Consider the following 13,888-nt stretch of genomic DNA (forward strand, 5'->3'; position numbering starts at 1 on the left):
TTCCAGCATAGTCTGCAGCTCTTCCCCATCTTTTTATAGCTGTTGATTCAAAATAAGTTTCATTCAAAATAACCCACATATCTGGAATGATTTCAAAGTTCATTTTGTAGTCACAGAAACAGGTAGCAAAGCAAGTTTTAAAATCACCTCAAGATTTTGTGCAACAGATATCTTTAACTTGGTACAAAAATAAAATGTGATTTGATACTAAATATGACATTGCTGCCCTGCCATCCCTCACTATATAAAAAGTAATTTAAAATTATAAATTGTATGTATAGAGCTAGCAGAGCATTTACAATAAATGCTCTGCGTGATGTCGGACTCCCTAGAAATAGTTGCAGCAAGCCAAGAAAGCATGGAAAAATTACAACTGCTTTGGATGTATTCAAAGGCTAAATTTAGCTCAGTGAAGACTACCTTCCTCTGCATTCAACAGAAAGAGAATGAATCTTTTAGAGCAACAGGTCAAAGCAGGGGAAGAACATGAACCTGCTCTGCCCAACACAAGAGGGTAGCCTGTGAAGGGAACTTGGAGTGGAAGGGGGACAACCTGGACTCTTCCTCCCAGGTATTGCTCCTTTCCCAGCCCATGATGGAATCTGAACATGCCAGCATGCTTGGGAGAAGAGCAGACATGTCCTGCCTCCACCTTGATTGGTCCGGACAGGTATTTCGGGCAGAACCTCCTAACAATATGCAAGGCTAATTACCTCTCCCCAGACCCTAATGGGAGACTTTCACATGGTATAGAGCTCCAAATTCTTGTGTTTCCACAGGATTGAGCCATATCTTCTCCCTCATCTTAGCAAAGCCTAAAGCAAGATTCAAGAAAAAGAGGATGTCAAAGACCTGGAGGCTAGGCTGGTACTACCCTGGCAGGACAACTGCTAAAGGCTTCCAGAGCAGATAGGAGGGCTGGAGCAGGGGAAGAGATAAGCATGGAAGGAAAGGGACGTTCCTGCTGCACCAGAATATGAAACCTGATCTTGGTGATGTTTGTGTATTAGGTGCACATTAAGCATGCTATCCCATCTGTCTTACAGAAATTTCCACATAGCACCATAGTGCCAGCCAGGCTTTTACAGGAGGCAAAAAAAGGTGCAGTTTGAGAACACTGACCCAGAGGGCAGCAGAGAACAAGTAAATACCGCAGACCGCCTTTCCCGCCCCCCATGCTCTCTACTGCCGGCATAAGGGGTTCATGCAGGTCACTGTGACCATCTCCATCGTTTGAAGCTATCCCTTCTGCATACTTTCATCGTTTAGCAACCCTACCTTTTCGGTTGAATGCACTCAAGACAACCTATGTTTCTCCTATTTGAGTTTTTTTGCAGGGTGAGGGAAGGTTTGTATCCCGAATTTCACTTAAGAGTTATGCGACACCCTTTATCACTAACCTTCATATTATTTGACTCGGTAACAATAAGAAGAGAGGAAATTCTCAAATATTTATGTACATACCAACATTTTACACAACTTAATAAAGGTGGAAGCTTGTCACAACACAACCCACAAGAGAAAAAAAAAAGAAAAAAAAAAGAAAAAAAAAGAGAAGAGTTGTTTTAATGAACACAAGGGAACTACTAGTAAAACAGTTCTGCAACTTCTAGAGCACAAATTTCAAAGTATCTTTTTCTCTTGTATAGTTTTATAATCCATGTCGGTAAACCTTCTGAAGGTTCTAGAGCAGCCTTGGGTAGAACACATTGAAATTTCCCATGAAGAACAGATTGTAGATGAAGATACCAGCATTTGGTTTAGATTCGAACTGGCTGGAACTCAATAACTTTGTAAAGTATTGGTTACTGTCCATGTTCAGAAATACTTGTCTTTGTAATTCTTTACTTATTTACACATTTCTTAGGAGTTTTTCATTGTACACAGTTCTGTGAGCTATAGGAATTCTGCACATAACCAGATATAAGTTTTCTGAAATGTGCAGAAGTACTAGATATTTTCATAGAATTGTTAGGGTTGGAAGGGACCTCAAGGATCATTTAGTTCCAAACCCCCTGCCATGAGCACGGACACCTCACACTAGATGAGGTTGCTCAGGGCCACATCCAGCCTGGCCTTAGAAACTTCCAGAGATAGGGCTTCCACCACCTCCCTGGGCAACTTTTTCCAGAGTCTCACCACCCTCATGGTGAAGAATTTCTCCTAACATCCAATCTGCATCTACCCATTTCTATTTTTGTTCCATTCCCCCTTGTCCTATCATTAACTGACACCCTAAAAAGTCCCTCCCCAGCTTTCTTGTAGGCCCCTTCAGATACTGGAAGGCCACAATAAGGTCACCTTGGAGCCTTCTCTTCAGACTAAATAGCCCAACTCTCAGTCTGTCTTCATAGGAGAGGTGCTCCAGCCCTCTGATCATCCTGGTGGCCCTTCTCTGGACACGTTCCAGCACGTCCATATCCCTCTTGTAATAGGGGCTCCAGAACTGGATGCAGTATTCCAGGTGGGGTCTCACCAGAGCAGAGTAGAGGGGGAGAATCACCTCCCTCGACCTGCTGGCTGTGCTTCTCTTGATGCAGCCCAGGATGTGATTGGTTTTCTGGGCTGCAAGAGCACACTGGTAGCTCATGCTGAGCTTCTCATCCAACATTACAACTTTCTTGAAAGCTAAGGGTTGTAACTACTTCTGGCTAAGCATGGCATTAGGTTAAGAATTTGAGACAGGAAACAACCAAAAAAATCCCTACAGATATCTGGAAGCAGTAAGAGAAAGCATCAACATTTTTTCAAAGGCTGCTTAATTTAAAAAAGCAGCATATGGCTGCAGGCATGTAATTTGCCAACTCTGCCACTCTACCTGTCACTTCCCAGTTTATAATAGCATAGTACACATCAAAAGCAAGGATTTTATCAATAAAACTAAACACTTTTCAACCCAATGCTTGCTTTTAATATTAATCTTTCAGATACATTGTCATCTTCTAGTCTCACTGTAGTGTTCACCCCTCTCACTGCTAATTCAGATGCATCTTTGCCCAGAGGTCATCTTTCAATACCAGTTCCACAAAGGTTCATCCTCTCCTTTTTCCTGTCACATCCCTGCTCCCCTTTTTCCATACTCTTATTCAGAAAAAGACTTTTAACTATTAGCTTTATGTCAAACCTCTCAACTCTGCCTGACTCGAGCCTACTTTCATTCAAATGACAGGCCTATCTCCTGGTATTTCCTTACCATATCCTGCTGTGAGGTTAAACCTCAGAACAGCAAAAACTTACATTCATGATAATTTCTTAAACCCTTTTATTTCTGACCTCAACTACCAAGTAACACCCACAATCACTTGGCAATACTGGAAGGGTATAATCCAAGAATTAGCTTCAAATTATTTATCCTACTGAACTTAATGAACTCAACCCAAATCTAGCCTAAGTCATGCCACTTCCCTATAAGGAAGGGGATATATTTAATACTCTACTTTTCTTTGTCTGGATAGCTGTATTTCTCACTTCAGATGTGCTATCTTGCTTCTAACCCATTGTTATATCCTCTTCTGATGATACTGCTGTAAATATCATCCTGTCTCATCACTTCAACAGACATGCCTTGAGACAAATTTACCTTCAAAAGGAAATTACTCATCTTCTTTCATGCCTTAATAGTCTCCACTTTTTAATTCCTTTGCACAAGGGCAACCATTCAACAACAGTCCAAAAACCCAGTACATAATTAATTTCATGCCTGTTTCCAGAACACCTGGAAAGTCACTCAACAGTAGCAAGACAGCTATTATACTATATTCCCTGTGAACTTCAGATGATCTTACTTTAAACCTTGCACTGTATTTTGTTCGTCTGTCTTTTCTATAATGAATAGACATACTTAATTGGATTTACAACTCATTTGTGATTACACAAAATGTCTCAGTCCAAATTTCAGCAAGAAAAATCACTGCTTTGGAAGATTAAAGAGGTTGTTTTCATTGTGTTTGCATCACATTTAAAGGTGCAAAACTCCAAATTTCTAAAAATGAATGGATAGAGACAAATACAGATGTAGGATTACTCATTTTATGTATGTACATAACAGTATTTGGAATCAGAGCTAGCATCTAGATCTTAGCATCCAGGCAGTACCCATGACAGTCATTGCATCTGCATTTACAAACAGAACTGGTATTTTTTAAAAACATAGATCATAAAGACCTGAGCCATTTAATGCAGACATCAATATTTATAGTAGGAGCTACCTTTTAGTCTTACATAATCAACAGTTTTGGACACAACGGCTTAAAGCTAAATGGCCTTCCCCAAACTGACATTTAAAGAAGCTTTGAATGAAAGCCAACTTCTGAAGAGCATACCAACTGTATACAGTATGATACTTAGAAACCAAATTATAAATTAGAGAAAAATAAGTTAATAGATGTTTTACTGGCTGAACTAATCTTTTGAACAACATGAAAGCTCACAATTTCACAATTTTTGGCTTAAACGTATTTTTAAACCAGTACTTTGTGCACCTTGGGCCAGTATCTAGGAGATTTATCTTTGTCCTCACAAATTGTCAGACAGGTTTGATTACACATATTAACCAAATAGCAGAAATATTTCTGTTCAACAATAACAACAACAAAGTTTTAGTTTATTTCCAACTTTTACCTTAAGAGCACAGAAGATGCAAGAATCACCCATACATTTGTGCGTTGTAATTTGACGGAAACTGCGTCGAAAAATGTCCAGGTGCCACAGAACCTGAAACACAATAAGGAACACAGCCAGTTTTACAAAATAATTCATAAAGCTCTGATTAAAAACACATGTTAAATAAGTCCAGGAGTACCCTAATGTCAGCAAACATCTCTTCTAAAGAAATGATGCCATTTATCTAACCACAATTTGACACCAACATGAGCTACCAGTGTGCACTTGCAGCCAACCAGATCCTGGGCTGCATCAGGAGAAGTGTGGCCAGCAGGTCGAGGGAGGTGATTCTCCCCCTCTACTCAGCTCTGGTGAGACCCCACCTGGAGTACTGTGTCCAGTTCTGGAGCCCCTATTACAAGAGGGATATGGACATGCTGGAACGTGTCCAGAGAAGGGCCACCAGGATGATCAGAGGGCTGGAGCACCTCTCCTGTGAAGACAGACTGAGAGTTGGGCTATTTAGTCTGAAGAGAAGGCTCCAAGGTGACCTTATTGTGGCCTTCCAGTATCTGAAGGGGCCTACAAGAAAGCTGGGGAGGGACTTTTTAGAATATCAGGTAGTGACAGTACTAGGGGCAATGGCACGAAGCTGGAAGTGGGGAGATTCAGACTGGATGTGAGGAAGAAGTTCTTCAGCATGAGAGTGGTGAGAGCCTGGAATGGGTGGTTGAGGGCCCATCCCTGGAGGTGTTTAAGGCCAGGCTGGATGAGGCTCTGGCCAGCCTGATCTAGTGCGAGGTGTCTCTGCCCATGGCAGGGGGGTTGGAACTAGATGATCCTTGTGGTCCCTGCCAACTCTGACTGATTCTGTCATTCTGATTCTATTTTCATCTTTCTTTCTCAGCTGTAGTATTTACATTCATTAATTTACAGTAGGACACCCCTCTGAATTTCTTGCCACATGCATTTAGATCAAAAAACATTTTTCTCTGTCTGTGTGGCAGTGGCAACATAGGTAGCACTTGCTCTGGGGCTGCTTCTCTGGGCTGGCATCACGGCCAGCCACTGTACAGCCACTCAGCAAGGCTGGGCAGAGCTGCCAAGACCACCCCATGGATTGCTGGGGCCAAAATTTGTCCATTCTTCCATCTCCTAGGCAGCCTCCTTTTTCTAAGCAGAAAACCCAAATACTGGGAAAAAAATGAGGCACCAATAGCATACACATTAACAGGTTCATGCAAGTCAAAATAATAAATTACTAAAAGTCTTTACGTCAAATATTATAATTATTAATTGTATTTATGTGTCATGATTACTGACAGATTTCTAACCCTAATCTGAGTGAGCAGATACACTGTTCCCTCATGACAGGCATGTGACCATGTATGGTCACAGCAGAGAAAAGTAAGCAAGCTTTTGTATGCTCTGCTAGCAACAGTAAGAGGCAATAGGTTTTATTCTTAAGTTTTACAACTAAATCTTTGCAATCTTAGGCACTTATCTAAGTTCATTTCTGTAAAATATAAATCTCTGAGGTGTTTCACAGTCAGTTCTTTATACAGAAACGTGTCAGTGACAGCTATTTCAGCATCAACTAACAATAACTGGACTTTCTTATAAGCCTTGGAGCCACCAGCCTTTCAGGAGGCAGAAGCTTGCAGTGAAAGAGGCCCTGACCTAAATCAGGTCCTGCCAGGTTCCAGAGAGAGCAGCAAGGTTGAGGCTGGCATCTGACTGGATAAATGCTTCATTAACATAAAGAGAAGAAATAAGAAGCTTGGTTCCTATCAATATGTCCAGAGCAACTATCTATAAAATAAATTTAGCACTCTGAAAATTAAATGAGTTGTACTGTTTTCAAGACACGTTTCCAGCTAGAACAATTAGTTAACCACAGCACCCAAGTGTTACCTAAAACTGTTATTTAAATGTTTACTGAATATTTAACCTTTAAAGTGTCACAAAATCTCAGAATTGTCATGGCTTTGTTTATACTCAAAATCTCTCTACATTTAAGGTCCTGGGAGGCAACAGAATCCTTGGAGTCAACCAATTACACACAACATTCCTGAAGAACTAGTGCAGACTTCACAAAAGGACAAAAGAAATACATTCAGAAATTTTTCAGTGTAATTGCCTCTGGAGTTTCTTGAATGTTTTTAGAAATACTTAAGAATCAGGAGCAACAAGCATTCAAGAGCCTCTCAGGCTAATACTCAATGTTAAAAAAATTAAGATAAAAGTCCCCAGAAATACATATTTTAATAAATTACTACCATCTTGTTTGACTTTAAACTCAGCTATGACTGTAAATAATTTTGGTATCCTATCTCTGAGCTTTAGAAGAAAATCATTTATGTAAAGACTAAAAGCTAGGTCATAGCCTTTCATCTTCAAGTATGGCATGCAGCTGATGCTAGGCCCTACTGAGTTTTGACCTAGGTTCAGTCACTCAATATTGGCAGGCAGCTGGTGATTACACCTAACAACTTAACAGAAGCAATTAATATAGTACATCACTTGAAACTCCACTTTTACTGCAAGCTCTCTTTGTGCCCAGTCCTGTACCTACTGAGGGTCAGCAGTGTTTGTTTGCTTCAGAGGGGGCATCCTGAAGTCTGAAGTTAGCTGAGAACCTAAAAACCCTGCAATGACTGTCTCTGCTACACAGATACATCACATCAAGGGATGGAAAGTAATGTGGAAAAAGGATTTTAAACCCTGCTGCCAGAAGGCCTGAATCTCAAATGTCAGATACTCAAATAATCTAAATGGTGACAATACTTTTATAGCAGACATACCACTGCACTAAACTTGACATTGTAAAAGGTTCTTCTAGATCATCTAAACTAAGTTACAAAGCAGCAGCTAGAAAGAAAATTTGACCACATAAAAATGATCTTGTATAGATGTTATCAAACCCTGAGCTTGTTCAACAAAAACATTGCATTTACTTTCAAGGAGTAGACATAATGCAAGCTATGCAATATTCTGTTGGTTTAGACAGTTTTTCTACATATATTTTCAAGTTTAGTTGGCATACAAGAGATTCATGCATGATAACTGATGACTGTGAATAATGTTGATTTCACCGTGAAAATCTGAAAATTAAAAAATGCTGCTCCGTAATTCAACTAATCTACATTTCCAAATACAGCTTTATTCTATCTAAGCCTACAAACAATTATGTAGTCAAGCTTAGCTATATTTATTACACAGTCAAGCCTATGAAAATGCAACAGATATAGGACAAAACCACCCATTTTTTCATTATGTACTCTTACCTGTAGAGCACTATTCAGGAAGCAACTGTTCTGTCCTGGTTCATTGCTGAGACCTTTACTGGGTGCTATTGAGGTTGTATTTCGTGGAGTAAACATGCCCTGTACATTCCCCCGACCCACAGAAAAGTAATTTCTTCTCCAAGACATCTTCTAGTTTCAGCTGTAGAATATTCAGGTTTAAGCTGGCAGAGTATTTGGCTTGATCAGAATCTTCCTTTCTTTCACCAAAATTCAAAACTGGACCGGTATCTTGTCTTGAACAGAATTTATGCTTTTATCAGGACACAAGAAGTTTGCTTCTTTTAAATGCAGCCCAGGATGCTATTCCTCGTTTGATGCTTACATATGCAAAAACCTCTTTACAGAGGGAAGGAATACATCATCATGCTAGTTTATCCGTTTTGTTGCTTCTCCCTTTACCGAACAGGCAGTTACTTCAGGGAACAAACAGCAAACCAAGGAGGTCCCAGAATCAAGAGGAAAAAAAAAAAAAAAACACCAACCCCCAACCCCTCCAGATTCTCTAATCCTTTTATAATCCTTCTGAAGAAGAGGGGAAAATCCCATTAGCAGGGGAGTAGAAAAAACGAAACAAAACTTTGTCAGCTCCCATTCAGTTGCATCTTTGGTGATGAAAGAGAAGTTATCCTCAGAGGGAAAAAAGAAGCAACTCCAGGACTTGACAGCAAAGAGCTTTCAGGCAGCAAAAAGTCTCCAGTGTAGTTCTGTTTCTACGTGGGATCTTTAGAAGTTTCTTCTTCTGATCCTCCTTTTGCAATCAGAGTGGCCAGCCGTGCCAGAAAGCTTGAAAGAGAAAAATAATCAAAGGCTTACGTCATTTAATTACTCTTGGTTTTGTGGTGTTCTGCCAAGACCAGTGTTGCCTCACCTCCCACAATACACTGAATCTTCTGAGACAAAGCAAAAATATAAAACTTCCTCCACCCAAAAAATAAAAAAACATGGAAAAGAACAGAGAATTCCATGAAAAGTATGTAAGAGCAAAAGGTCTGGAGTATGTTGGAAGGGTTGCAAGGGAATTTAGATTTTAAAACCAAACCACAATATTCGTGTGAATTCCACAGCAACTTTCATACATATCCTGCACAATCTTCAACTGTTAAATTTATTATTTCTTAGTCATTCAAATAGTAGTATGAGAATTTGTGATTCTGTGAATACACACTACCACACTGTCCACCTTTGAATTGCGATTTGCACTGAACTTGAAAGGCTGAGAATATAGGAAGTTTTCCCCTGACTCCGCAGCCCACAGCTCTGCAGAGCAAAACAGACCTTTCTTAAGGAGAAACTACGTTTATCTCTAAAAGAGGTTACTGAAATCTAGGTATATGGGCCATACAATGTCTTCCAAAAGACACTGATGTTCTGAAGAAGCCAGAAGAATCCTTCAGTAGAAACTTCTCTTCCTACCACAAGTTCTTTTTCCCCTCATTTCACAGGAAATGTAGCAAAGAATTTGATTCAAGAAATTCCTAGAAACAGATACAACAAGACTTGTGGCAAAATATTTTTCAAGTTTCTATAACTGCAATCCATCTGTATTTACCTTATAGACAACTGTACAATATTTGGCAGGGACACTTTCAATGACATTTAGAATTATCCCATTTTGACATAAATGATTTGTAACAACTGAATGGACCTACTATGGCTGGTATAAGAAAGATGACTTGATTCCACAGGTACAAAAATAGCTATAAAAATAGTAACTGCAGCATTAAGTTGCTATGAAATAGACACACAGTTTGCGCATCAGCAAAAATTATCTAATATAATAATTCCATGCAAAGGTATCCTGGGTATCTGTGAAGACATTTTTTCTCTTCTACACAGATAGAAATTTCTTTTTTCCTGTCAAATCATAGAAAGAACTTCCCCAACATCGCTGAATGTGTTACAGTAGCCTATCCCATTCCTCTCTCGTAATATTTCATTTGTGCTTCTACTAAACTAACTCTACAAATATTAATGAAGTCTTAGCACTGCTGTAAGGCAAGCAAATACCTACATACAGATGAATATTCTTCATGGTTGTCAATGTGCCATGCACAGATTTCAGATGTTCTTGCACACACAGACCATTTCCCTGCCAGTCACACAACATTCCTGAGCACTGAACATGTAACAGGAGTCATTTCAAAGCAATTTCAGCCTCAGCTCAATCCTTTAATGAATCATGAGCCAACCATGCCATGTGAGGTAATACAGTTTCAAACAACAATTTAAGGATCTCTGTAAGCCAGCACCACTTGTGCAGAGACTAAGTCTGTTCTGCAGAGACAGAGCAGAACGCTGCGTGGAACTGAGCTGAGGCAAGCTGGCTCCATGCTAACTCACAAAAATCCCTGAACTGAGGGGAGTATCCTTTCCACAGCACCTCCAGAAAGATGGAAAATACAACCCAAAACATGTCCAAGAAGCACAGCTGTGGGCACCACCCATTTAGTGGACTCCAAAACCAGATTCTGCTCTCTGAACGAGTTACAAAGCTCCAATACTTACTGAGCCAAACTGTCTCTGCTGGGACAAAGTGAATACATTTTTCTATTAATTTTTATGATCTTGGAACCAGAATCAGGTTAGAGCTTTGTAGCCTATCACTGCAGTAAAACTACTGCAAGTTGGTCACTGACTCTTGGAGTAACTACCTGCACAGGCTTAGCAGAACTGACTTCTTTCCACCACATGTTTGCTGTGACCGCTCACAAGAGCAAGTTCAATTTGCTTATTTGTCTATATGGCCTTTACAGAGATAAGAACAAGCAGAACACACTAAAGCTGGTAACCACCCAGCTTTGAATAACCCAGACCTCTGGAGATAAACAGCAGCTTCATACTTTGCCAACCTCTAAAACCTTACTGATGATAAATAATAGCTACAAGATGGAGTTCTAATTTACCTGAAATATATGTAAGGTAAATCTGTTTGAACAGATACTTACAGACCCACTAGCTTCTGCTCTACTATTAAAAAGGTAACAAAAAGCAAGCAGGAAAAAAAACACCTGTAAAAAACAGCCATCATCATTACAATACCTTGTTTTGTTTCCATCACCACTGATGAGCCATCAATAGAAAAAAAAGCTAAGCCTCCCATACTTAAACACTCAACATACAATTGCTATCAAGAGAGCAGTCATCCGTAAGGGAACAGGAAAGCCATTGCTACACAAGTCTGTCAGCAGATAAAGGTGTTCTCCAAACACGCTACTTCTCCCTGACACTGTGTTGCTTGCAGGTCCCAACCACAGAACGCAAGAAAAGAAAATTTACTTGGTGAAACTGAATCACAGTAACACTCTGATGATACATGCCACAAGCTTCAGAGAATGACATAGTTCAGTGACAAGAAAACATTTTCATATATTGTTTAACTGATTAAAGTTTTTGAGAAAGACCGTTGCTCTGTTAAGAACACATACGGTCCAACAGCTTCAACAGTCAAGGAAAAGCCCTACAACTGATCTGCGGATGGAGTTTCCCAGGCTTGTATAGCGTGTTAGTATTCCGCGACAACTACTGCAGCTCCACATATCTCTTGGCTAAAAAACAAGCAAACAAAACCCAAAGAAACAAAAACACCCCACCAAAAACAAAACAGCGTGAAACACAATGAGAAAGAACCAAAAAGGAAAAAGTAAAAAGCAAAGACTGCAAACTCACAAAATCCCAACCCAGATGACAGATTCAAAAGCTGTAGCTACTCTTGGTCCTGCTGACATCTTGGCATGAAGTTAAAAAAAAAAAAGATACTGTTAGACCTAAGAAAGCTGTTCGTACAGAAAAGAGACAGGATTCTCATTGCTGGAAATTTTACTAACACAGAAAAAAACAAAATAAGGCAGAAGGCCAGACGCAAAAGCATAAATTATGTTCTTGGTTCATTACTCAAAACATTATCTTAGAGACAATGAACTGAGGCAGAAAGCCTAAAAACTTTTAAGGTCCTTGAATTTTTTTATCAGATGAAGAACAATATTCACTGATATAAAGCACAAAATTAATCTAGCCAGTGTGATTTTAACTATATCCCTGGAAAGCTGCACAGTCTTAGAATAGTGTTATGCAAATGTTATAATAAATAGTAAATAAGAAGCGAATACGTAACAACAAAAGGGAATTCAACATTCTACTTATTCCTTTGAACTCATGCTGTTTGGCAGCAACTTTCTTTGGAAAGGAGGGAAGGCTCCCAGCAATAAGACAAGCTCAACAGACAAGAGAATGGCACAGGACACCACTGCCATTCCATCTCTAGCAATACAGCCATACAACCACTGAGCAAAGCTGGCCACAGTTCAGCACAGGCTGAAAGAAACCCAAGTCTCTCACTGAGATTGCAAAACACAATCTCACAAGACATACAGCAGAGAAGAGTTCCAGTTCCTGTTCATTCTCACATTCACTTGCTAAAGCAATCACATAGAAACTTAACATCTCGAGTCATATCTTTCCTTCTCTGGTGTTGACCCACTATCACTGCCCATTTTAAGGGGAAAAAAATTGCCACTAACACTCTTTTCTCACACTGTTAGACAAGATTTTTTTTTTTCACTACTCTGGTTTCTGAAGAAACTTTCAAAACACAGAACTACTAAAGGCTTGAGAACATACTTTCTCCATGTAGTTAAAATGACAAAAGCATTTGTTAATTTCTGCACAGATTATACTTAATTGAAGAGCTATCAATATTAAGACCTTAATTTACAGTTTACACATGCCAAAGGATAGGCAACTTTGCAAGTCAGTCTAAATTTATTCTTGAAGGTGATGAAATAAAATAGAGAGACCAAAAAGTTCCTATTACTAAATAACCAGGAGGCTGGATGAAGAAAAAAGTGAACAGGACAAAGGGCAGTGCTCTTAAGGTAAGACCTCCTCGTGAAAATGTCTTTTTTTTTTTCTTTACTATCCAGAAATACTGGGTAGATTTCTTTGCACACCTAGATGACACAGTAACAATTGGTACAATTAACAAAAGGTACAATTACTTCCATTCATCTCTATCTCGAATAATTTTTGATGGTCTAAATGGGACAACACATAAAAGAAACTTTCTGCTTTTTGCATGCATTTTCTCAGTCATGATTGCTATGCTGGGATGTTATGCTTTTGCTGTCAAGATTACCCCATTTGTCAGTCTTCCTCTTAAAGGAACAACTTAATTGCTTATGCCTACCAGGAGGAAACAGGAACTGACAGCACTACTGATGCCCATGACACACTCCTACTGGTCATCCTTATTTTATATTCTGCTATTGAACAACTCCTAGTCTCTGAAGTTATGACAAAGCTGTGAGTACCAGAGATGTTAGGGTAACTTCCCAGAATCCTTTAGAAAACTGAGTTTGTATAAAGTATTATAAATGATCTTTCAGACACTAAAGAAACGTTTCCACCTAGTGATGCAAAAGTCATTATTTGTCAGGCTAAAAGTTTCTAGTAAAGACCATCAAAATCATCTTGGTGTGTTGATTAAAAACTATATTCCCCAAGCCCACAGATGTACTTCATTAGAGAGTAAAGGTAGAGCAAGTCACTGACAAACACTAGAGGTTTCCCAGTAGACACCACAAAGACCATTTCTGAGAGACCACCTCGGTAATGGAAACCAAAACTGAAGGTACTAAGATACTAGACAGAACGACAAGCAAACAGGGTTAACACATACCCATGACTAAAACAGCAGTAATTTTGGTCAGTACCACTGTATCAGCAAAGCCTACCAACCCCCAGATGAATGTGACAAAAGTATAGGCAGGAAAATGATGGGCCAAATTTCCTCTTGGGATTACAGCTCCATAAAGCAGTGATGTTGGCACTCCTGAACTAATAAAACAACTTACTGCTTCTACAGTGATTGGAGGGAGGAACCTGTACAAATTTTTAAGAAAGAATATGTTCTTATACTAACTTTTCCAACCAAAAAATAACCCATGAAAAACAAAACCAAACCCCATTCTATGTTCCTGTTA

At 39.4% G+C, this 13,888-nt stretch overlaps 1 protein-coding gene across 1 annotated transcript in view; it reads right to left on the minus strand.

The window, feature by feature from the left end:
* The window catches only part of USP54 (ubiquitin specific peptidase 54), a 51,477-nt gene extending 43,441 nt beyond the window's left edge, over positions 1 to 8,036 (minus strand). The window contains exons 1-2 of the mRNA XM_054382774.1: positions 7,890 to 8,036; positions 4,621 to 4,713 (exon numbers count right to left, since the gene is read on the minus strand). Coding sequence (XP_054238749.1) covers positions 4,621 to 4,713; positions 7,890 to 8,036 — 240 coding nt within the window. The remainder of the gene's footprint in view (positions 1 to 4,620; positions 4,714 to 7,889) is intronic.
* Positions 8,037 to 13,888: the final 5,852 nt, after the last annotated feature.

Source organism: Indicator indicator, chromosome 7 (assembly GCF_027791375.1).
Source record: "Indicator indicator isolate 239-I01 chromosome 7, UM_Iind_1.1, whole genome shotgun sequence".
NCBI lineage: Eukaryota > Metazoa > Chordata > Aves > Piciformes > Indicatoridae > Indicator > Indicator indicator.